The following is a 25,173-nucleotide window of genomic DNA, read 5'->3' on the forward strand; positions in this document are numbered from 1 at the left end:
TAAGAAACTAAAACTGTGATTCTGAAAAAAGTATTAATGCTATCAAAATTCCGTTTCGATAGTATTGAAGATACAAGTGTGTAGATTTGTTTAATGGTTTGAACGATGGAAAACGGTTGAAAAAGAAATGAGTTACGATGTCTAGAATTAGGTGTATCAGAATGGGCTGACGTCTTCAATGAAAACAGCTGAAAACGAAGCGGTATGAAACTAAAACTGTGATTCTGAAGAATTTTTAAATGATATCGAAATTCTGTTTCGATATTATTGAAGATACAAGTGTGTAGATATGTTAAATGGTTTGCACGACTATAAACGGTTGAAAATTGATTCAGTTATAACTTATGTGTTACTTCAACAGTTGAAGTACGACTGATGATTTGAATCATCGACTTTCAGGGTTTTTTCGGGTTTATTTTTTTCTCACGTCGCGCCCCCCCTGAAGAACTCTGGCGCCCCCCAGGGGGGGCGCGCCCCACAGTTTGAAAACCACTGGTATAGGGTAAGGGTTTCCTATATTAGGGACAGGTTTTTTGGATGGTTATTGGTTATAAGATTTAATTCAAAGATTAGGGAAGACAGCAGCGTCAAAGTTGGAATTGCGTCAAATTCTAATTAATCTTTGGTTATTTACCTTGGAATTTCATGCACACAATAAACACATAGGAGTCTCATTCATTCACAATTCTGACTTCAACATTTGTTTCATTAATGCGAAAAATAATATTAAGGATTAGGGTTTCCTATAAGGGTCCGGGTTAAGGGTCGGTGTGGAAGACCGATGGAGAACTGAAAAATCAAGAAAAAGTGAGGGGAAAATAAGGGAGGGAACGAGAAATAATAGGGGGTGGATGGAGAGTACGAAAAAGAAAAAAACGTGAGAAACCCTAACTCTAATACCAAACCCTAAAACCAAATTAATAATGATGAGATAAAAAAAAAAATAGAAATGCATTGAACACCAGTTTTGCAAAAAAAACTCATGCCTTATACTTAATCCTATTTATTTCTCTTACAGTAAAGCATGAAATAAAAAAATTAACACAATAATTAAAACTATAGCATTTGGGTTTATGTCCTCATTATCAATATATCAATCAGTAATCCTATCTAGTTGCATTTAAAACGTGTACATCTCAGAACAGTGTTTTCAGGAGTTTCCTTCCAATTCTAGATACCCGTTTTTTAAGAACATTAAATCAACAGTTTCATTAGGTATAAAAAATATTGCGAGACATCAGAATAAAAAACTAGATTTTGGGATAGTTTGGAAAATAACTTTTACACGCTCAGAGGCAATAAGCAGTTACATCACAAGAAAACCTTTAAAAAAAGACACATTTGCTTTGTTTACATTGACGTGTAACAGCTTGAGCTACCTATCTAGTCGTTTCTCTAGTCAGCAAACAAACAGTTCATCTAGCTAGCTAGCTAACTGCTGTTTTAGCAAGCTAGAGAAACAATTGGCTAGCTGTCTAGAAGAGCAGCAATTAGGGAAGCTAGCTAAAGCAACATTACTGTTGTTCTACTTAACATGCCTACATTATACAAGACTTATAAACTCAATTTGTGTGCACTCTTTTCAGGCGTAAAAATATATAAATTATGCATACTAAATAACTAAAGACTCACTCATCCTAGTGTTAATTAATACATTACACCACTGTAAGCGTGGCTCTCAGGGATACTAATGATACAATTTCTTCCTGCATTTTCTAAAAGATACAATCATCACAGTGGTTCACTGGACACACTATATCGTTTCAGTTCCCTTATGTGACAGCCAGGCAGACAGAAAGGCACACATTAGCTGTTCTCACACAGGCTCTTACGGTACAAAACAAGAACAGTGAGAACCCAGTTGCCTCCGTCAAATTTTGTTAGTTTTTAACCACCTTTTGTATATAAACTAGCTCAAAGTAACAGTGTACACTGTCTCTAAAAGCAGGAATAAGTTCAGTGTTGACAGCACCAGGTTTTGGGCGGTCTGACAGCAGCACCAGGAAGGCAGAGACAGCGGAGACTGCAGTAACTTCATGTGAGTACAGCAGCTCCGGAGCTACCTACGTATGCATAAAATGTTATTGTTATAGTAAATAATTATACTATTATTAGGCCAAGCAAAAGGTCTGCACTGTGATCTATTTTGGAAGACAGCAGTGTCAAAGTTGGAATCGCGTCAAAGTTGGAATCGCGTCAAAGTATAATTCATTTTGTGTTATTTACCGTGGAATTTCAAGCACACAATAAACACATAGGTGTCTCATTCATTCACAATTCTGACTTCAACATTTGTTTCATTACTGCAAGAAAATATTAAGCCTAGACTTGATTATGGAATACTTTCAGGAATAAAGTCTGATTCCCTTATTTAGTTTCCCTTAAATCATTACTTAGAGGTTTCAATGAGCTGCTCTCTCAGCTTCGTTCTTTGGGAACATTGGGGATATCTTTCACCACAAAGTTAACAGTTTTGTATGTACATACCATACAAATAACACATAGAATTCCAGAAAAAGAAAACTTTTTGACAAGTAAAAAAATATTCAGTGTCTTTAAAATACCTCAGTATATCCACATTGTGAACTCAACAGAACAACATTCTCTATATATGTACACAGTGATGATTTACCAAAAATGGTTGGTGTAGTGGTTCACCATAGTGCACATCCTTGGTGGATCGATACATCAAAACTCAGCTGGACCATCCCACCGTCCCACTCAGAACTTCACAGAGTTTAAGGGTCTTCCTACTTCAGTCTTAACCTTCTAAAACCTTCCCAGTAACTTTGTTGACCACATTAAACGGAACCACAGAGGAGCAAGATCAAGCAATGTCTGTAGTAAAGGGACTTGATCGAGGGATATGTCAGTCCTTTTTCAAAATAAATATTTTTCTTCCATTGTACCTCATAGCTCGGCGGCACTTGGAAGATCCACAACTGTCCTTAACAGCTCTATGTATTCACACACAGCACTATCATCAGAGTTTTGGGAGTTGCTGGTCTGGTCAAAAGCACTAGTGAGTGGGAGGGAGACGGGGGGGCCGACTATCAAACTGCAGCCAACCAAACCTCCTCTCAGGTAGCCCAGCTCCTTACCAGGGCCAGACCAGTTCCAGACAAAGACAAGTTCCAGACCAAGACCAGACCAGCTGTAGACCAGACCAAGACTAGACCAGACCAGCCCCAGACCAGATCAGCTGTAGACCAAGACCAGACCAGACCAGACCAAGATCAGACCAGACCAGACCGGACCAGACCAGACCAGTCCCTGACTAGCCTGAAACCAGCCTCAGACCGGCCCTCAGATGAGCCTCTCCTCTGGGGGCACCTTGAGCACGCTGCCCATCTCCAGACGGGCCCCGGCCACCTCCTGGGAGCTGGGGCTGTACGTGCCCTCTGACTGACGCTTCTTACGGGCGGTGAGGACCAGGAAGAATGTGGCCAGGATAGCCAGCAGCACGCACAGGGAGGTGAGGGGGACCGCCACCACCAGCCATGGGACACCCTCACTCAGCTCCAGCTTCTACACACAGAGAGAGAGAGAGAGAGAGAGAGAGAGAGAGAGAGAGAGAGATCACGTCTCACGAAGTAAAGCCTGGATGGTTTGAAGATGGAAATAGACTTCCCTGTCAATAAATGACTAACTACTCTTAGTAGTCCTATTATATTTTATAAACCATGAATTCATACAATGCAGCTCAAAATTCTTTAGATCAATCCATAAAATGCATTACATGGAGAATGAACAGTGTTCCTTCAATGAAAAAAACAATGGTTCAAAATGTATAATAAAGTAATAACCTAAATAAGCATCATGATTTGGGATGTGATATTAAACCAGCCAAGGCTGTGGAATGGTTGTTTCACTCACATTGCTTTCACATAGTCTGCCACTGTAGCCTGGCACACACACACACTGGAAGTGGTTGAGTCTGTTCATACACGTGGCGCCGTTCAGACATGGGTCAGACTGGCATTCGTCCAGGTCCGCCTCACACCTGAAGCATCAACAGAGCTTTAACACAACTCCTGCTGACACACAACTAATCCCTGTTTCCCCCAGGTCCCGGCCAGCCTGCCACACCAGATCAGGAATGACATGCTCAGATGAGGACATAGCACCAATATTCACAGGTAAACTCAACACACAATTAAGGACAGGTGACCCATACGCTAAGTTACGCAAAGGTAACTAATACGCCCAGGTATAAACATGTGACCCATGCTCACAGGTAAACACAGATTACTCGTACACACAGGTAAGTACAGGTAACTAATACACACAGGTATGTACAGGTAACTAACACATACAGGTAAATACAGCTAACCAATATACACACGTACGTATTCGTAACCAATACACACAGGTACGTACAGGTAACCGAAACACATACAGGTTGCCGATTCACACAGGTATTTACAGGTAAGCGATACACACATACACATGATACATACTAGAGTACATACTCTTGTATATTTTGCACCCTAGTATATACTGTAGTAAGTACCCTAGCATGTACTCTAGTTTGTTGCCTAGTATGCACTCTAGTATGTACCCTAGTATGTACTCTGGTCTGTGTATGTATCCCAGTATGTGTCTAAATGTGTTCTCTTACCTGGGCCCAGTGTATCCTGGCCTGCAGGTGCAGTTCCCCCCCAGCAGGCCTCCCATGCAGATACCGCCGTGGAGACACACAGTGTTTGCGTCACATGCCACCGGCGGAAAACGCCACCTATTACACACACACACACACACACACACACACACACACACACACACACAGTGCATTTCAGATCAGTTAAATCAAGGTGCTTTGTCATAACCTGAGATATTTAGATTGTCATGCCTGCTTACACTTTTAACATTTGACCTTCATTTACCAACTTAATGAAGGAATTTGTCCTCCTACATCATCGTCAAATCCCGCCGGCGGGCAAGTTTTCGTTACACCAGGCCTTCCCCCAACATGCTGGGTCAATTTTCGGCATCATACAGTTGACTGTGGTATAGTCATGTCATACACCTTTTGAAAGCTTAGAATATCAGGAATGTCATCCAATGTCAACCATATGGTGGAATAAATATGTTTAGCGAATATAGATCAAAAATATCCTAATGTCTTAGGTCAAAATAGCCCCCCTCACCCTCCTCCTCCCTTGGTGCATTCTAACTTTATCGTCGTTGTGGATATCCTTAGCAATGAGTTGATACTTCATGTTGGGTCTTGATATGTTCATAAGAGTCCGCAGAAACCGAATATCAATATTATTTTAGTGTAATTACATTGTGTATATGCACAAGCCATCTTATACAAAGCAGCCGAAAAATAGAAAACCGAAACGCTACTATGTTTTTTTGTAGAAAACTGCGATTCAGGGTTTGAATTCCGCTAATGTCGTCTGATTCATTGAATCCACTGTGTTCGCCAGGGTCTCACGGTGACACAGAGCCCTCCCACATGTCTGTAAGATCAATACTTCCTTGTTTACAAGCCTTACAAGCCAATGAGGCGATCAATATCAAAACGGGGCATGTATATTTTGATTGACAGCTACACCAGCAGACAGCAAGGGTCGGGGACGGGCCTTAGATATCCTAATAGCCAATGAAAATACCTTTCTGACGATATCCAGCATGTCAAACAACGTCTCACGTGTGGTTGAGAAAACAAATGCGCAAGGGGTGTGCGTAAACTAGCAGGCTCTTCCCCAGAGTCAGATAGCTAAAAAAAATATTTTTGTGTGATTATACCTGTCTCATTACATATCAGAACATCTGGTATGCTATCTAAATGGTTCACAAGGAAGCCCAGAGGGTAACCTTTCATTTGAGACCAAGACTATGCTTCTACATGTTTGGGTTCACTTTTGTTTACAGTATATTTTGGGTAGCCAAAGGTCTTTTTTGGAGTCTACAAAAGGACCCTGACAAGAACGAATGGACACTCACATAAAAGGAGCTGGAGGCTTCATATTTTATGCTTTGTTGATCTGCTTTTACACAAAGCATCACAAGACCTAGGGCTAGGGCTCAGTAGGGGGGTTCCAAGGGATATGGAGTTACCCAGGGTACTACAATCAGCTTGGTTTTGGAGTTGTGTGTAACCGGCCGGAAGGAAAAACAATATTGTAGTCTTCCCAGCACTGTGAGAGTACATTATACAGTTATTCTTATAATGTCATCAAATTCTACAGGTTCTCAGCTTTCCAAAGAGACCAAGCATGTGATTAGAGGTCCTACTATGAAGGAGCAGTGCTCTCTAGAGCACTGCTCTAGAGAGCACGAATTGCCAAAAATGGCCCGAAGACTAAGTGGTTAAGAGGAGGGCAGTCACATTGTTTTTCTAACCTTGGGATAGTAATCTAGCCGTCGCTTTTAATTAAGTGTGAAAGTAGAAAGTAAAGGAGGGCAAAGACACAGGAGGATCCTAAACACACATGCCAGTGTGTGGGCTACTGTGGGTGGTATGTAGGTTTTAATATTTAAAATAGACAAATTTACAAATTTACCAAAAAATAATAGATATAATGAAAAATAAATATATATTAAATATTGTTTAGTTGATAAAATGTTACGGCAAAAATGTGGTTGTTTTGTGCATACCATATGTTTTTCTATATATTTTCCATTTAAATGTTTTCCATTGATATTTTGTGTTTGCCTAAGAAACAAACTGGGAGCATAATGAACTTTGTTGATTTGTAACATTGAGAGAGTAAAGATGTATAAACAGTATAATCCGTGGTGACATAAATAGCAACATTTTCAGGATGCTCAGCTTATTAAAATCAACCAACCACACTGGGTATTAGCTCTGTAACTCACACATGCTCACATTTTTCATATACCAAAACCAACCCATAAAGCCCCCCTACCCGACTCCTCCCCCCAGCACCTTGCAGCAGTACTCACTGACACCGTTTGCCCACGAACCCTGCAGGACAGGAGCAGGTTCTAGTAGGTTCCTGGCAGAGGCCTCCGTTCTGGCAGCTGAACTCCAGACAGTTGTCTACTTCCTCCCGGCAGTCCTTGCCCAGGTATCCCGGGTGGCACTGGCAGCGGTAGTTGGCCAGCAGGTCCACGCAGGTCCCATGGACGCAGGGCGTGGAGGTGCACTCATCGGTCTCCTCCCCGCACAGCTCCCCCTCCCAGCCGGGGCTGCAGCTGCAGTTGAAGCGTTGGAACTGGTCCTGGCACACGCCCTGGTGGAGGCAGGGCTGGGACTCGCACACTGGATCACCGCGGCAACCCTCAGCCGGCTCACGGTTTCCCGCCCGCCTTGAGAAGCGGGCAGCCTGCGGTGGGTCTGGCACCCCCAGCAGAGGCAGGTACACCCCCCCGACCCGCACCTCTCCCAGGCAGCCCGTGAAGTTCTCTGCCAGCCACACCTCGCTGTGGTTCAGGAAGTTGAGGTTCCCGCCCACACGCCGGCCGCTTGCCCAGTCCCCATCCCGCCGCCCGTCCACACTGAGGCTCCAGGTGGAGGTGGGCTGGCCCGGGTCGGCCATGGCCAGGTGGATGTGGTGCCAGGCCCCGTCTGAGATGGGGGTCTCGCTGGTGAAGGCCAGGAGCTGGTGGCTGGCCGCGGTGTGCAGCTTGACCAGCAAGTAGGAGTCCAGCAGCCCGAGGCAGAAGACCTCGGCGTGGCCGCTGGCACGCAGCACCACGCCGTTCCGCTCCCGCGTGCGGAGCAGCACTGTGACGCTGGTGACGGGGTCGGCCAGTGAGTGGTTGACGCTGTAGAGCAGCGCGTTGTCCTGGAAGGACGCTTCGCTCAGACCTGAGGGAGAAGAGAAACATGTTGATGAGACCAACGACTTGACCAACGACACAGTGGTCACACTTATAATCCCGTAAGATCATCGTATATGCAATCCTTTTTGAGACCTTTCAAACCATTCTTTTATACAATATATATATTTTTATTGTTAGTCCCACAGGTCAGTAAACCGCAGATATTGTTAGGATTTCCTCTAACCAAATCCCGTGGTTTAAGCACCCTGTGTCTACCTTCATCATCTTGGGCTTCATGCTATGTTCTTGTAGAATATATATTCTAGTTCTAAACTAAAAGAGAGATGTATTTACACTCGTAGCCGTCGGGCAGGTTCACACAGCGCCCCCCGCTGGGACAGGGCTTCTCCACGCACCAAAGGCGTGTCTCGCACAGACGTCCAGAGTAGTTCTCCGGACAAGAGCAGAAGAAGTCATTCCAAGTCACTTCACACAGCCCTCCGTTCAAACAGGGCTCGCTCTTGGGATGAGAACCGCAGAGGGAGAGAGGGGGGAAATAGAGAGACCATGTATGGATTCATTATTGAATACACAAGACCAACATTGGTTGATAACAGACGTGGTTTCCATTGTGTATTTCGCTGGAATCTAGTTGAAAACTCCAGTCTATTTGGATATAGGCTCCCACTAAATGACTCAATAATAAAAGCATTCACCTTGCATGTCTCATCACTGTGACATCCCTCCAATACGTCCTGTTCCTCAGCGATGAGGTACACCTCATCTGAAGGGGGACCAGAGCCCATCTCCAGATACTTGTGATCCAGACGCATGTCCTGCAGGCAGCCCTTGAAGTGCCCCCCCCAGGAGGTGGCCGTGTCCTGGTCCCCAGCGAGAGGCCCCCCTACGAGGGCCACATCTCCGGCCTGAAGGCTCACGTTACCCAGGGCGCGGTGGTTCCCCGCCCGAGGGAACACCACGTTACCGTAGCGCAGTTCCAGACTCACCAGGTGCCGGAGGCCGTCGGCCACGAAGCCGGCCTCGGACAGCAGCGTGGTGTGGGGGCTGTAGAGCGCCACCCCGCCCTCCTTCAGGTACACCGTCAGGTAGGGCCGGCCGTCGCGCCGCAGCTGCAGCAGCAGCCCAGCCGGCCGGAGGGTGCGCACCAGGAAGGAAACGGTGAAGTTGTCGCCGTGCGTCTCCGTAATGACGAAGGAGGCGTGGCTGGTTGTCTGCTCACGACCAAAGGTCCCCGAGGAGAACTCTGGGCACCAGAAGGGAGGGCGTTAAAAAGGAACCAGACACCAACTCAACCTGTTGGGCAGTCACATACATTCTGTACTGCACTAGTAGATATTAGATATTTTCCGCCTCAAAGATACCAGGTATAGAACCACAAACGATGAACCATGTTATTATTATAATTCAATGAACATGTCCATGCCTTTTCTGGCATGTGTCGCCGAGCCCTTACCTTCCTGACAGCGGTCTCCATAGTAGGGTCGGTGGCAGTCACAGCTGGGCCTCACCCACATGTCCACACACCTCCCTCTGCCCATGCAGGCGTCCTTGGTGCAAACGTCTTTTTTGTTGCAGCCCGGCTCCATGCCGTGGTTGTCCTCCCGGCTCAAGTCTTCAGGCATCAGGCGTCTCCCTTCCACACGGAGGTCGTCCATGCAGCCCACAAAGCCCTGCCCACTCGCCGTATGGCGGATGTTCTCCTCCAGCCCTCCTCCAACGTACAGCTGCTGGAATGAGCTGGGCTGGAGGAAGAGGAGGTCGTTCAGGGCTCCCTGCTCCATGGCGCACCCTCCCTCTGTCGGGCAGAGCGGCCCTTGGACCACCAGCTGCAGCCCGCCGTCCACCGTCACGCTGGCCTGGTGCCAGTCTCCGTCGTTCAGCAGCAGAGGGTGGATGACCTGCAGCACCGCCCCAGAGCGGACCACCGCCTGCAGCCGGCCGTCCACCAGCTCCAGGGAAACGGAGCTGGCGGCGTCGCCCCGGTAGAGGAGCACCATGCTGGGCAACGTGGTGCGGAAGCGGAGCTGCATGTGCAGCTGGACATGGTTCTTTGCAACGGGATCAGCTGGCGGTCCGATGCGGCCGTGGTCCGAGGGCAGCTGGATTTGGACGTAGCTGGACGCCGCGGCGAAGGAGAAGCTGGTGGAAGTGTTGCAGACGTCGCCGGCCCAGCCCAAGGGGCAGAGGCAGGTGTAGCCGTGTCGGCCTTCTTCTCCCAGTGTGGGCTTACAGCCGGCACCGTGTTGGCACATATGCTGCCGGCAGCCCACCAGGGTGACCTCACATTTGAGGCCGCCCCAGGGGTCCCCACCGGGCGGGGGCTCTGGGCAGCGGCAGTTGTAGGAGTTGATGCCGTCCTGGCACGTGGCCCCGTTCTTACACGGCACACTGTCGCATTCGTTGATGTCTACCTCACAGTGCACACCTAGATGGACAGCAGTATGAGGTTACTACAGACCGGAACACACTGAGGATGATGTCAGTACACACTGGAACACACACTGAGGAAGAGGATGAGGATGATGTGACTACAAACTAGAACACACAATGAGGATGATGTCACAACACACTGGAACACACTGAGGAAGATGTGACTACAAACTAGAACACACAATGAGGATGATGTCACAACACACTGGAACACACTGAGGAAGATGTGACTGCAAACTAGAACACACACTGAGGATGATGTGACAACACTGCAATACAGCAGCAGAAGCAGCAGGAAGCATCATGCTGATACAACTCTACCATCAGTAACTAAACAAATCAAGCTACAAATAAATCCAGTTACAGAGGCATTAGTGCTCTGTTAGGCCACACCAGATGTCATTAAACACAGATTGATGAACATTCCCCTTGTTATTATTTTGGTGGAGAGGAAACAACTGTGGACAATTGCTGTTGATTTACAGCCCATCAGAGCTGCAGTCTCCCTGGCAGGGTGTGGTATCAGAGTGTGTCGTGAGGACAGGTTAAGCTCCTCCTCAGAGTCACACGGTTGCCTCATCAAGTGGCTTTCTACGCCCAGCCGTGGCAGCAGCAGTCAACCTTCATTACCATCGTCCTCACAACAGCCTGAAGCCTGTCTCCTATACCCTATACCCTGTCTCCTATACCCTGTCTCCTAAACCCTAACATACATCTGACAACATGCCTCCTATACCCTATACCCTATCTCCTATTCCCTGTCTCCTAAACACTAACAGGCACCCTACGACATGTCTCATATACCCTATACCCTATCTCCTATAACCTATAGCCTGAGTCCTATACCGGAAATACACAACCTGTCTCCTATACCTTGATTGCAACACCCTAAAAACACACAATACTCCATCTCATCCCATCTACAACCTCCACTTTATACCCTTCTAAACCCTACAGCCTAGACCCTAAAACACACTCTAACTCTCTTTTTCTCGCTCTCTCGCTCCATCATTATCATCTCTTAACTTTAAAGCGTTTCTCAACCCAACAACACGCACTCACATTGTTTTACAATATGGACATACTGTAGTTATGGAATAATCTCAACATTATGTTCAAATGCTTTCTTAGTCATTGTAGAGTAATACTTTGTCGGGATGAGTCGGAGAGCTACGGTACCTGGGAGGTGCTGCTGGCGGATCAGAGAAAAGAGCAGCAGTGAGAGCAGAGCACACCCCATACCTCCAACACACCCTGGGAGACAGAGGTGACCCCGCGACCCAAGACTGGCAGAACCTCACCACTCCTATGGCCCTCCAGGTCCTCTCCCCTACCTCTTTCTGTTCCCCTCTCTCTCTCTCTCTTCCCTCACACTCACTTCTGCCACGTCTCTCTCTCTCTCTCTCTCTCTCTCTCTCTCTCTCTCTCTCTCTCTCTCTCTCTCTCTCTCTCTCTCTCTCTCTCTCTCTCTCTCCTTTCCTTCATCAGACATGAGTGATTGAAGCACTGCCCACCTTTGCGCCATGCCCCCCCCACCACCCTAATTCCTTCCTCTTCCCCCCCCTCTCATTCCTCCTATCTTCCAACACTCCCTTCGATCACTCTTCCCGCCCTCATTCTCTTTACTCTGCTCCTCCCTCACTCTGCTCCTCCCCTCGCCTACATCTCTCACTCCCTTCCTCTGTCATTCCTTTCATGGTCTAACCCTGTGTCTCTCATCCCTCCTCCTCCTCCTCCTCCTCCCGACTCCTGTCTTCCCTCCAGACAGACAGAGTGGTAATCCTCTAGACCTCCAGCTGGCCCTTCAGCTCTGAGGACAAGGAATGCTCCTTCCCCCCTCCTACCACTCCACCTCCCACCTCCACCCCACCCTGACTGATGCTACAGCGCGTCCCGTAGTGGCTCACTACAGAAGCCAACGATGGACTGACGAGTATTGTGGACTACTATCTTTCAATTTTATCATTTAATATTTTCTGTCATTTATTAATTCAGTTTTATCTTGCTTAAGTAGTTTCTTGATTAAAATAATTTATTAAATCCTCTCTCTCTCTCTCTCTCTCTCTCTCTCTCTCTCTCTCTCTCTCTCTCTCTCTCTCTCTCTCTCTCTCTCTCTCTCTCTCCATCATGGACTCTACTCTACCTTCTGGGTTCTTCCTGAGACCATCTCCTCAGAGAGAGAGGGCGGAGTTTGTCTTCTCAGGGCCTGATTGGACGCCGTGAGGTCAGGTGGCCCCAACCCCCATACCACCTGTTGGACGAGGCGCTGAGTAATCTCTGCTAATGAGGAATTAATTCCTTGGCAGACGGTGAGCCGTGATTGGCAGGTGGGGGATTAACCGCTTATTGTCGCGGAGGCCAAGAGTTCAGATTCATATGTTTTTCAACTGGTTTTGCTGTTATAGTTTTAAATGTTTTTTCATTAAGTTACAAATTCTTGGTCACTCGTAATATTTGTATCTGGTCATTTTGAAAAGTGAGATTTATTGTAAACAAAATGTGGTATTTATCAATAATAAAAAAAATGAAATTTCGCAAGATTAAATCAATAAATGTATTAAATTAATCACCATTAAAATATTAATCATTGTTTTAATCCTGTCATCATATGCCAGGAATAATGTATAGAACGCCGTTCATTATCGGGGAAATAAGCCCCGACAGGGTAGTTGGACACCGATTATCACACACTGACAATCGCCCTGAAGGAGCTTATTTTCGATAATGACCAGCGACATTCTATACATTATCCCGCTTATTACACGGCTACTTGCCAAAATGTAAAAATAACTTTGCACGGTGTGTCTTTTTACAATTACCATTCGTAGTGTTGATCAGCAGAGAAATAGTCCGCCAAAGATGTTGACGTTTAGCAACCGAATACTCTTGGGTTAATAAGTTACCAGACTACTTACGGATTGATACCAAAGTCGTGGATCAGAGGCAAAAAAATTACTTTCCTTGACAGCGGTCATTATATACTTAGCAACGTCAATTGTTGAAAAATAATTCACCGCTGGAATTCGGCAAGGCCCATGCAAGTGAACGGAGCGTTCCACAGCATTGAGAAGAGCAGTGTAATAAATAATGTTAACATTATGGCAATAAGAAAAATGTCTCCCTAACCACCCATACAGACATACACACCTACATACACGCACATGTTCGTGAATATTTGTGAGCGTGTGGGTTTGTGTGTGTGTGTGTGTGTGTGTGTGTGTGTGTGTGTGTGTGTGTGTGTGTGTGTGTGTGTGTGTGTGTGTGTGTGTGTGTGTGTGTGTGTGTGTGCGTGCGTGCGTGTGTGTGTGTGCCCGTGTACACGTGCGCGTGTGCATGCGAGTGTATCTTTGTGCTCTTGGGTGTGTGTGTGTGTGTGTGTGTGTGCCTGTATTGGCCTACCTGTGAAGCCTCCTTGACACACACACTGATAAGCGTTGACGAGGTCCATGCAGTGGCCGGCGTTCTGACAGGGAGCAGACACACACTCGTCTACATCCACGGAGCAGTCCTCTCCTGGGGGGGAGGGGCCATAAGGAACAGGGTTAAGGTTGTTAACTCCATTGGCTTCCAATTAAACACAGAATCAACTACAAAATCTTACTCATCACCTACAAGGCCCTCAACAGCCTAGCCCCCCCCTACCTTGCCGACCTCCTCCATCACCACGCCCCCTCCCGATTCCTTAGGTCCAATTCTGCCAACCTGCTACAAGTTCCACGGACTGAGCGACGGACTTGGGGTGATCGGGCCTTCTCAGTTGCTGCCCCCACCCTTTGGAATTCACTCCCCTCCCACATCAAAGTCTCTCCAACCCTCTCTTCTTTCAAATCTGCCCTCAAAACATACCTTTTCACACTAGCCTTCACCACCTAACTCCCACCTTATTCTTCATGTTTAACCTCTGTTTTTCTTTTATTCCTAGTCTGTCTTACATAGTTTTGATAGGCCAATATGTAAAGCGTCTTAGAGTACCATATTAAGCGCTATATAAATTTCATTTATTATTATTATTATTAAGGTTCCCATGTTTAGTTCACTCTTAAGACTGTTTTAAACATAACAAAAGCTCTAATGAACATGTGGAAAAACCAGATAGCTTTAATTAGGTGCTATGTACAACTTTACACACGCATGTGCCCGCACGCACACACACAAACAAACACAGGTTAACCTTACTGTGGTGCACGGTGCGTTAGTTTTGTGTACCGGTGTATCCTGGCTTGCATTGGCAGATGAAGCCGGCTGCCTGGGCGTAGCTGAACTCCTCCCCCTGCAGCTGGGCCAGGCGCTGGTAGTTCTCCAACAGAGAGCGCTGGAAACACTCGCCCCCGTGGTGGCACGGCTCCAGGGAACACTCATCCACATCCACCTGGCAGTGCTCGCCTTCATAGCCTTCACAAAACAAACGCACCCGTCCACAGGGTGGGTTAGAGTCAGAAGGACTTGCATGTTGAGGAGTATTTTTAAAGGGGACCTATTAAGCTTTTCGACTTTTATGACCTATAAACGTTGTTATAATGATTGATAGTCATGTTTAACCATACACAAAAAATGATGTAGATTTTCGGGAAACTCTTCCTCTCATCTGGGCGCTTTCAGCCTTCTCTGTCAACGCTCGGTTTCGTCCTTCTCCGCCCCCTCGCCCCCCTCCTGCCAACCCCACTCCGTTGTGATTGGTTACCTTCCTTGAAGCGCGCGCGGGCAGATTTGACCAGGCATATGGGGTCACGGCAGGAGTGCCTCTACGTAGATGATTTCCAGGAAATGTGAACAAGTGAATAGCAAACGTTGTCCGAGTGTTTAGCGCTCTGCACAGCCACCCCAGACTGTCAGCATGGAATACGTCGAAATACATGTACATCATTATTTGACACTTTAGTATGGTTAAACATGACTATCAATCATTCTAAGAACGTTTATAGGTCATAAAAGGTCGAAAAAGCATAATAGGTCCCCTTTAAACTTTAAACGTTTATTGCCACATCATTGTTGAATACTTGATTCTGATTGGCCGGAATAAGAATTAGGTGTTAACTAGATAATTCAGAATAAGGTGTGCATTTGTTTGTGTGTGTGTGTGTGTGTGTGTGTGTGTGTGTGTGTGTGTGTGTGTGTGTGTGTGTGTGTGTGTGTGTGTGTGTGTGTGTGTGTGTGTGTGTGTGTGTGTGTGTGTGTGCATGCATGTGTTGGTACCTGGATAGCAAAGGCAGCTGTACTGCCTGACGCCCTCCTGACAGTGAGCGCCACTTTGACACGGGTTGGAAGCACATTCTGGGATGTCGTATTCACAGTGATTCCCCGTGAAGCCGGTCCCCACACAGTCACACTGGAAGCTTTAGAGTCCCCACAGACACAAGAGTGTAAGAGAAGCATGGGGACAACCACATTCCCCACAAACCACAGGACAGAAGAGTGTAAGAGAAGCATGGGGACCACCACAGTCCCCACAAACAAGATTACAGAAGTGTGTGAGAAAAGCCCTTTGTCTGGTGGATCTGGTTATCACATACATGAGGAAAGGTCTGTCAAGTCTTTACATTAAAAACACACAGCTTTCTTGTAATCAAATGTTGTGTGATACTCTTTCTATAAATATATCTATTATTTTTATTGCTAACAAATTTCTTGTTCTTGTCAAGATCAATAGTATTAATTATTTTGTAAACAGGAAATCATTGTTTGATTTATGATTGTGTGCATGCGTTTGTGTGTGCATAATGGTACGAACACAACAGACGCGTACACGCGTAAAGATTTACACGCGTAACGCACCTAAAATGTTGCTTGACCATTTTGTGTCAAAAATGGTCCTACGCATACGCGCCTACGCTCCTAACGCGCCTAGATGAGTCCATGTCCATGCAAGTGAACGGAGCGTTCCCTCTTCGTCATAACTATCAAACCAAACATCCTTCACATTCACCGAGCGAACATTACGAAAGTAAAATGCACATTTCTCGCTAAAAATGTTTCCATAAACGCATTTAATGGCGTAACTATGTTACTATTTCCAACCAGATCAAAGAAAGTTGTCGGCCGTGGCTGCGCTGGAGTCCGAGCCGAGGTAGGAAACCCAAACGCCGCTGTGTTTGGGTGATAGAGTTTAGATCGGGTTAGATTAAATAATCTCGGATATAAATAACAATAATCGGGTTAAATAACTTCACATGGTGTGTCTGGTGTGTTTCCAGCATTCGTAGTGTTGATCAGCAGATATATAGTCCGCCAAGACGTTGAGGTTGCTTAGTAACCAGAGACTCTGTCCATGCAAGTGAACGGAGCGTTCCCTCTTCGTCATAACTATCAAACCAAACATCCTTCACATTCACCGAGCGAACATTATGAAAGTAAAATGCACATTTCTCGCTAAAAATGTTTCCATAAAAGCATTTAATGGCGTAACTATGTTACTATTTCCACCCAGAATAAAGAAAGTTGCCGGCCGTGGCTGCCATGGACATGGCTGCGCTGGAGTCCGAGGTAGGAAACCCAAACGCCGCCGTGTTTGGGTGATAGAGTTTAGATCGGGTTAGATTAAATAATCTCGGATATAAATAACAATAATCGGGTTAAATAACTTCACATGGTGTGTCTGGTGTGTTTCCAGCATTCGTAGTGTTGATCAGCAGATATATAGTCCGCCAAGACGTTGAGGTTGCTTAGTAACCAGAGACTCTGTCCATGCAAGTGAACGGAGCGTTCCCTCTTCGTCATAACTATCAAACCAAACATCCTTCACATTCACCGAGCGAACATTATGAAAGTAAAATGCACATTTCTCGCTAAAAATGTTTCCATAAAAGCATTTAATGGCGTAACTATGTTACTATTTCCACACAGAATAAAGAAAGATGTCGGCCGTATGCTTCTGTCCAAGCTCACTACTCTCTGCCAGTGACGTCGGGTCAAGCTCAACGCTGATTGGCTGTTGCGGCGCGTATGAGCGTAAAGGTACGGCCACACCAAAAGCGTTACCCGCGTATCACGCGTATGAAATCGGCAATTTTTCCATAGGGAACCATTGGTTTACGCGCGTATGAGACGCGTACGAGCGTTACATGCGTATAAGCAACATTTTACTCGCGTTAGGTGCGTATGAGGCGCGTATATATACGCGCGTACATATACGCGCGTACATATACGCGCGTACGAGGAGTTCAAAAAATTGAACTTTTTACGCGAGTAACGCGCCGCAATAGCCAATCAGCGTTGAGCTTGACCCGACGTCACTGGCAGAGAGTAGTGAGCTTGGACAGAAGCATACGGTCGGCATCTTTCTTTATTCTGTGTGGAAATAGTAACATAGTTACGCCATCAAATGCTTTTATGGAAACATTTTTAGCGAGAAATGTGCATTTTACTTTCATAATGTTCGCTCGGTGAATGTGAAGGATGTTTGGTTTGATAGTTATGACGAAGAGGGAACGCTCCGTTCACTTGCATGGACAGAGTCTCTGGTTACTAAGCAACCTCAACGACTTGGCGGACTATATATCTGCTGATCAACACTACGAATGCTGGAAACACACCAGACACACCATGTGAAGTTATTTAAGCCGATTATTGTTATTTATATCCGAGATTATTTAATCTAACCCGATCTAAACTCTATCACCCAAACACGGCGGCGTTTGGGTTTCCTACCTCGGACTCCAGCGCAGCCATGTCCATGGCAGCCACGGCCGGCAACTTTCTTTATTCTGGGTGGAAATATTAACATAGTTACGCCATTAAATGCGTTTATGGAAACATTTCTAGCGAGAAATGTGCATTTTACTTTCATAAGGTTCGCTCGGTGAATGTGGAGGATGTTTGGTTTGATAGTTATGACGAAGAGTGAACGCTCCGTTCACTTGCATGGACAGAGTCTCTGATTGCTAAGCAACCTCAACGTCTTGGCGGACTATTTCTCTGCTGATCAACACTACGAATGCTGGAAACACACCAGACACACCATGTGAAGTTATTTAACCCGATTATGGTTATTTATATCCGAGATTATTTAATCTAACCCGATCCAAACTCTATCATCCACCCAAACACGGCGGCGTTTGGGTTTCCTTCCTCGGACTCCTAAATCCAGCGCAGCCACAGGCTGGGGGGGGGGGGGGGGAGTTTTGGGCGGTCTCATCTACGCGCGTTACGCGCGTATCTGACCATTTTTGACACAAAATGGTCAAGCAACATTTTAGCTGCGTTACGCGCGTACATGGTACGCGAGGTACGCGCTTGGTGTGTTCGCGGCTTAAAAAGTTCAATTTTTTGAACTCCTCGTACGCGCGTATATGTACGCGCGTATATATACGCGCCTCATACGCGCCACGCGAGTAAAATGTTGCTTATACGCGTGTAACGCGTGTACGCGTCTCATACGCGCGTAAACCAATGGTTCCCTATGGAAAAATTGCCGATTTTATACGCGTGATACGCGGGTAACGCTTTTGGTGTGGCCGTACCTTAAGTGTGCGTTTTTTGTGTGTGTGTGAGTGTACCTGTTGACGAGGTCAATGCAGGTTCCTTGGTTTAGTGTGTGCGTGTGTTTGTGTCGTGTGTGTACCTGTTGACCTGGTCGATGCAGGCTCCTTGGTTGAGGCAGGGGCCGCTCTCACACTCGTCCGTGTTCACCTGGCAGTCATGTCCCTGGAACCCCGCCACACAGTCGCAGGAGTAGCGGCCCACATGGTCCCTGCAGGTGGCGCCATTGAGGCACGGCCGCACCTCACACTCATCCACCTCCTCCTCACAGTCCATCCCTGAGGACACACACAACTCAGTGTAATAATAATTTTAATATAACATAATATTGTTATATTTTATTAATATAGAGCTTTTATAAACAAAAATATAAAAAAATGCATAAAAACAATAGCAGTAAGTAACCATTCCAGGTTTTTATTTATTTGTTTATTTAAATAGGGATAGATCACGTTGATAGAGAGACCAGAAGTAAACATGTCAGAGTTAGCAGACATGCTAGATTACATCTGTAGTCTGTTGTCTGGAAACAAAAAGAGGAACATTACGATTTCAGTATTAATACAAACATACTAATACACAAGTTGAAAAAGACAAAATACCTTACCCTAAAATGTAATTAGATAAGTAGAAATAAGCATCGGGGGGTAGGGAGGTTTAAAGCAGAGTGAGGACAGGGTTCCATCACCACTGTCTCTGAGCTGAGATGGGCTGGTCCAGCTGTAGAAGGCAGTATTGAGGAAGTAGCTTCAGTCTAGAGCTCTATTATATTCTGTTCATCTAAATTAGCAGAATAATTCTCTCCACTTTACCGATTTGTCTTTTTTATAGTGTCAGAAAACTAGCCTTTGATGTTTCAGATGTTTGCTTGTCCGCCTGTATCTTTGTCTTTTTGATTGTCTGTTAATGAGGAATTAATTCCTTGGCAGACGGTGAGCCGTGATTGGCAGATAGGGGAATAACCGCTTATTGTCGCGGAGGCCAAGAGTTCACATTCATATGTTTGTTCGATTGTCTGATTGTGAGCTCGTTGTCTTGTCAGTTTGATGGTTGCTGCTACAAGTCTCCCCTGTAGACGGCAGTTTGCAGCGCTGAATGTCCTCCGGCGCTTTGTGCTCTCCACAGCGCAGCTCAGGTACCCCCAGTAAGCTGGCCTCCACTTTCATTACAGCAGCCTTCCCTCTGGGCAGAACCGTGATCCTCTCGTCTAGACAGGATAACCAACCCTGGCTCTGTACCTCTGGGTCTGTACCTCTGGTGAGTTATCTGGTCTGTACCTCTGGTCTGTATTTCTGGTCTTTACCTCTAGTTTGTATTTGGTCTGTACCTCAGGTCAGTTATCTGGTCCGGCCCTCTGGGTCTGTATCTCTGGTCTGTATCTCTGGTCTGTAACTCTGGTCTGTATCTCTGGTCTGTACCTCTGGTCTCTACCTCTGGGTCGGTATCTCTGGTCTGTATCTCTGGTCTGTACCTCTGGTCAGTTATCTGGTCTGTACCGCTGGTCTGTACCTCTGATCAGTCATCTGCGATGGCTTTTGACTCCCAGCCCAAACGTTGTGGGTTTGATTCCCAGTTGTCAACAGTCTACCAATAGAGTAGTGAATAGTAAACAAGTTAGGTTGAGCCTACCTTTGAATCCCACAGAGCACTCACAGCGGTAGTGGTCCACCTCGTCCAGACAGGAGCCGCCGTTGATGCACGGGACCGAGGCACACTCGTTGATGTCCAGCTCGCAGTGAGATCCCTGGAAACCCGGGACACAGAAGCAATTGTACGACCCCTTGCCAGCCAAACAGATGGCCCCGTTACGGCACGGCACCGACACACACTCGTCCACCTTCTCCTGGCAGAAGTCTCCACTATACCCCGGGGGACAGAGGCAAGGTGGGCTGTCCACGTCGCCCTCCAGGCAGGCACCGCCGTTCTGGCACGTCTCGTTGGAGCAGCGTGCTACTTCCTGCAGCGTGCTGCAGTTCTCACCCCCCCCACCCAGGGGGCAGGCACAGGTGTAGTCCCGGGTCCCGGCCGTCCCGCCACAGTCTTCGCAGGGAGCCAGAAGGCAGGGTTCCAGCAGCTGGTCGCAGGCGGCCCCCATGTAGATAAGGGGCTTGTCGGGGGTGGAGGGGCAGAGACAGAGGTGGTCTTTTTGTAGCCTGGACATCACCGCTTCACTCTGCAGCACAACGCAGTTCTGGTCCTCATGGCAGGATGTGGACTCACAGAGCTGCTCAGTCTGCTGGCACAGCAGACCTGGAGGAAAGGCAACAAAACAATCCAGATTCATATGTTTACCTGCACTGTCCAAATGTAGCTCAGGGAGACAGGAACAACTGTTTTGTCTGTTGACACAACAACTGTGTCTCTTCAATGTGTCCCGAACATTAAGATCTCTTCCTTCCGGACCTATTGGCATGTTTGGTTTTGAAAAGCAGACCATTTTATAAAGTGGCAGGTCTAGTGTATGACATGTAAACAGTAAACATCACTTATTAGGGGTCAGAGGTCAGCCTGGGCATATCGTACAGGCACACACACATACAGATAAACATGAACTGTTCCATCGAATCATAAATGATACAGCTACCTACTATGGTCATCCATCTCATAGCACACTGTCACACATCAGAACAAAGTTTAATAAGTTGTGGTCCTCTCCTCCTCTCCTGTCCTTCTGTCCTCTCGTTTCAACCTGTTCACTCCTCTCCTATTCTCCTTTCCTCCTGTCTCTCTCCCTCACCCTCTCTGTCTCTTTCTCATTCATCTACTTTCTCTTTTTGTCTCTCCCACACACTTTCTGTTGGCATCTCTCTTTCTCTCAAACAAGTTCTCTCCCCAATTTTTTTCTGTCTCCAAAGTTCACTCAATCTCTCGCGCGCTTTATCTGTTAACCTAAAACACACAAACACACACACTGTTCCCCTTTTTGGGGAACCCAACTCCCTCCCTCGCCTCACCCCTCACCTCACCCCTCACTTCACCCCCATCTCCCCCGAACCTCCTCCTCCTCCTCTTCCTGCCTTCTTAAGTGGGAGTCCAGCAGATAAGACCATGATCCATGCTCTGAACTCACACATTCCAGAGAACTGATATTAACCTCACACAAAAATACACGGACGCACACACACACACACACACACACACACACACACACACACACACACACACACACACACACACACACACACACACACACACACACACACACACACACACACACACACACACACACACAAATACACACAACCACAAAGACGAACACACTCACACATCCTGACACACACAGGTCAAATGCTCATATATACAGGGTCGGCCCACGATGATGTCATTGCTTGTACCAGGAGGTACCAGTCTGATATAAACAGAACAGCAGAACCAGATAGAAACAGTCTGTTAGGATTCTACTACAAAAGAACAGAACCAGATAGAACCTGTTAGGATCTATAGTTATTTATTGTTTTACGGCTGCAGAATGAGTTGTGGGGTAACCCAGAGCAACTCTGAGGTATCGTAATGATCTCATTCGTCAACTGCTGGAGAAAATGCAGAGCAGGGAATATTGGTATTGTTTAACTTTCCCTGTCGTTAACCAAGGAAATTCTACCTGGTTAACGATCTTAGGGGTCGGGATAGCCATCATAAGGTCCCAATGAAGTTTGCATATTTTATTAAAATGCCACTTAATGCTTGCCACTTAATGCTTGCACTTGAACAACACATTATTTGACATATTTCTCTTCTCCGTACTTTGTGACGTTTTTAAGGGCTGGATTAAAAAAGACTGGTCTGGTGTTTGACATTTCTGCTACCTGCCATATTGTATGGCTAATGGGTAATATTTGTAGGCCTATAGAGTATGGTTATTCTCATTTGATTTTGTTGTCTTCTACGGTTTGCACTTTTTTGTTAATGCTGCACTGCTGTACCACCTGAATTTCCCTCCTGAGATAACTAAAGTTGTCCTAGCTTATCTTCTCTAAATGTAAACAACAACTATCTTATCTAGAGTAATTAACAACAGCAGCAGCCTCCTCGCTTAGAAGAGGATATTCTCCGATTATCAGAGTGTCTCAATGAGTGTGTATGAAAAATGCAACACGTTGTTTATGGCGTTGTTTAGTCATGGCACCTAACCAATCACGTACCATCCCCTCCGACACAATGGCTCCACAGATGTCCTCCATCTCCCCTTAGTCTTGTTTCCCTGAATTGTCTGTTAAATAACTTTGTTGTGTTAACTATTTTGTTGTGTTAACTCGTTTGTTGTGTCCACCTGTGTTTTCCCTCATATATTTAAGTTTACTCTGACTTTGTCAAATTGTCTGTCGTCAAAGCTAAAAGATCTTTTCTGTTTCTTAGGTTGTTATCTTACCAGTGAGTTCTAGTTTTCAAATGTTTTTAGTCAATTTGCTTATCTAGTTAACTCTCCATTATCAGTTTAGCTTGTTTTTGATCGGTTGTTTTTTGTTTAGTTTTTACCGAGCCATTTCCTTTATTCAATATGGCTCTCCTCTTGAGTTTGTGTCCGCATTTGGGTCCCGGCCCAGAATATTACAGTGGGGCTCTGTCAACATACTAATGTTTATAAGATTAAACGCTCTCGTCTCCACACCACACCACTGATGTCCCGACACACAGAACACCCAGGGTCTGCTGCCAAGGCTCCACGGCTGATCTTTGTCCCTCACATGATTCACCGCAGGTGGTAACCCGGGGCTGGACCCAAAAAATGCACAACCCCCCCCCCCCCCCCCCCTGCCAACCCCCCTCCCGCCACCATCACCCCCATGAGTCACGCTTGTACACTCAGAGTCCAAGATGTGCATTCCTTTGTCCCTGGAGATGGGGCATGGTTAAGTCTAAAGCACTGCACGATGAACTGCTTTAAAGTCATCATGTCTCCTTCTATTGTTCCATCCAAACCAGTTCAAACTCATTACAACTCGCAGTAATTTACACATTAAAACTGGTTCAACAATGTTCAGTTAACACAGTAAAACATCTTCCATTTACTCAATAACTTGATTCATTGACACATTAAAACATGTTCCATTGACCCAATAAAAATTGTTTCATTGACACAATAAACACAATTAAAAAGTAGTGTCAGAGAGTCTCTGAACTCGAGAGTTGTTTTTAATAAAAAACACTGCCTTAAGTCTGTCTTATTGTTGTCGCACGCTATGCCCCTTGAAAAGGCCTACCCTCCCCTCCTACCATTCAGACGCTGCACAAAAAAATACAGACGCAGCTCAGTCGGACCGAGTGTTGCTATGGTAATGGCCAACAATGCCCCCCATGCCTGCGACCCACCCACCAGCCCCTGCAGTCGGCCGCGGCTTAAACAAGGTTCAACTGCTTCCCACAGATGAATGGCACGGGAAAAATATAGGTCAGGATCCCTCTCTCAAACACACACACACACACACACACACACACACACACACACACACACACACACACACACACACACACACACACACACACACACACACACAGGGACCCTCAAACCCCCACTGCTAAGGACGGGCATCCACACAGGCTAATTACCACACTAGCAGCCCTAGCTCCCTATCTCTGGATAGAACTCTGTATCTCTAGTCATTCTATCTAGAGATAGGGGGTTAGAGATTCTAGCTCCCTGTATCTAGTTCAAATAATAGTGAGCTGGTTTGGTAGAAGTTACCGAACCAGCTCACTGAAACTGCTGTTCATTTGTTTATTGATCTCTTCTCTTAACACTTTTACAACCTTTCAAATTAACCCCAAAAAATCTTTAACTTGAAAAATAGTTTGCACACACCCAAGTGCACGCAAGCAAGCACACATACACTCACACACACACACACACACACACACACACACACACACACACACACACACACACACACACACACACACACACACACACACACACACACACACACACACACAAAAGAACACACACACACATGCATTGTAAACAGGTGGTGGTTCATATAAACATCATGCCTCATTCACTCTTGCACATTTACACACACTTTGCCACACACACTCAGACACAAACACTTCCACACACACACGCAGGGTGCTGTCGCTCTTACCCAGCAGCACCCACAGCAGCACACCGGTCCGCTGGGACCGATTCCGTCTTAACTCCATGGTCTTCAAGGTCCTCAGAGTTCTGTAGTCCAGCCAGCCGTCCCCCTGTCCATCATCACTCCTCACTAACACCACTCTCACCACTGTAACACACAGCTCCTCCTCCTCCTGGTGCCACAAAGAGCTCCTGCCTGTGGGTTTCTGCGTGACTTGAACGTCTGTTTGGGTGTGTGTGTGTGTGTGTGTGTGTGTGTGTGTGTGTTGAGAGTGTGTGTGGAATAGTGTGGGTGTGCCCGTTACCCTGGAGAGTAAGTCAGGCTGAAGTAAATCAACCCCAAGCGGAGCAGGAGAAACACTGGAAACGGACTCCACTGGAGCCGGAGTCTGAGAGAGGATATATGGAACCACCCCAACCTCTCTCTCTCTCTC

The 25,173-nt window shown here is 46.4% G+C and overlaps 1 protein-coding gene across 1 annotated transcript; it reads right to left on the bottom strand.

Annotated features, from left to right (window-relative positions):
* Nucleotides 1–987: 987 nt before the first annotated feature.
* On the bottom strand, nucleotides 988–25,173 carry LOC115545723 (protein crumbs homolog 2). The gene is made up of 13 exons (XM_030359139.1): nucleotides 24,747–25,173; nucleotides 20,296–20,916; nucleotides 18,749–18,944; nucleotides 15,385–15,524; nucleotides 14,398–14,583; nucleotides 13,591–13,704; nucleotides 9,215–10,186; nucleotides 8,457–9,004; nucleotides 8,095–8,260; nucleotides 6,919–7,786; nucleotides 4,622–4,738; nucleotides 3,877–4,003; nucleotides 988–3,528 (listed from the first exon to the last, which is right to left on the bottom strand). The coding sequence occupies exons 1-13, from the start codon at nucleotides 24,802–24,804 to the stop codon at nucleotides 3,307–3,309; spliced, it is 4,335 nt and encodes a 1,444-aa protein (XP_030214999.1). The 5' UTR covers nucleotides 24,805–25,173; the 3' UTR covers nucleotides 988–3,306.

This window comes from Gadus morhua, chromosome 6 (assembly GCF_902167405.1).
Source record: "Gadus morhua chromosome 6, gadMor3.0, whole genome shotgun sequence".
Lineage (NCBI taxonomy): Eukaryota > Metazoa > Chordata > Actinopteri > Gadiformes > Gadidae > Gadus > Gadus morhua.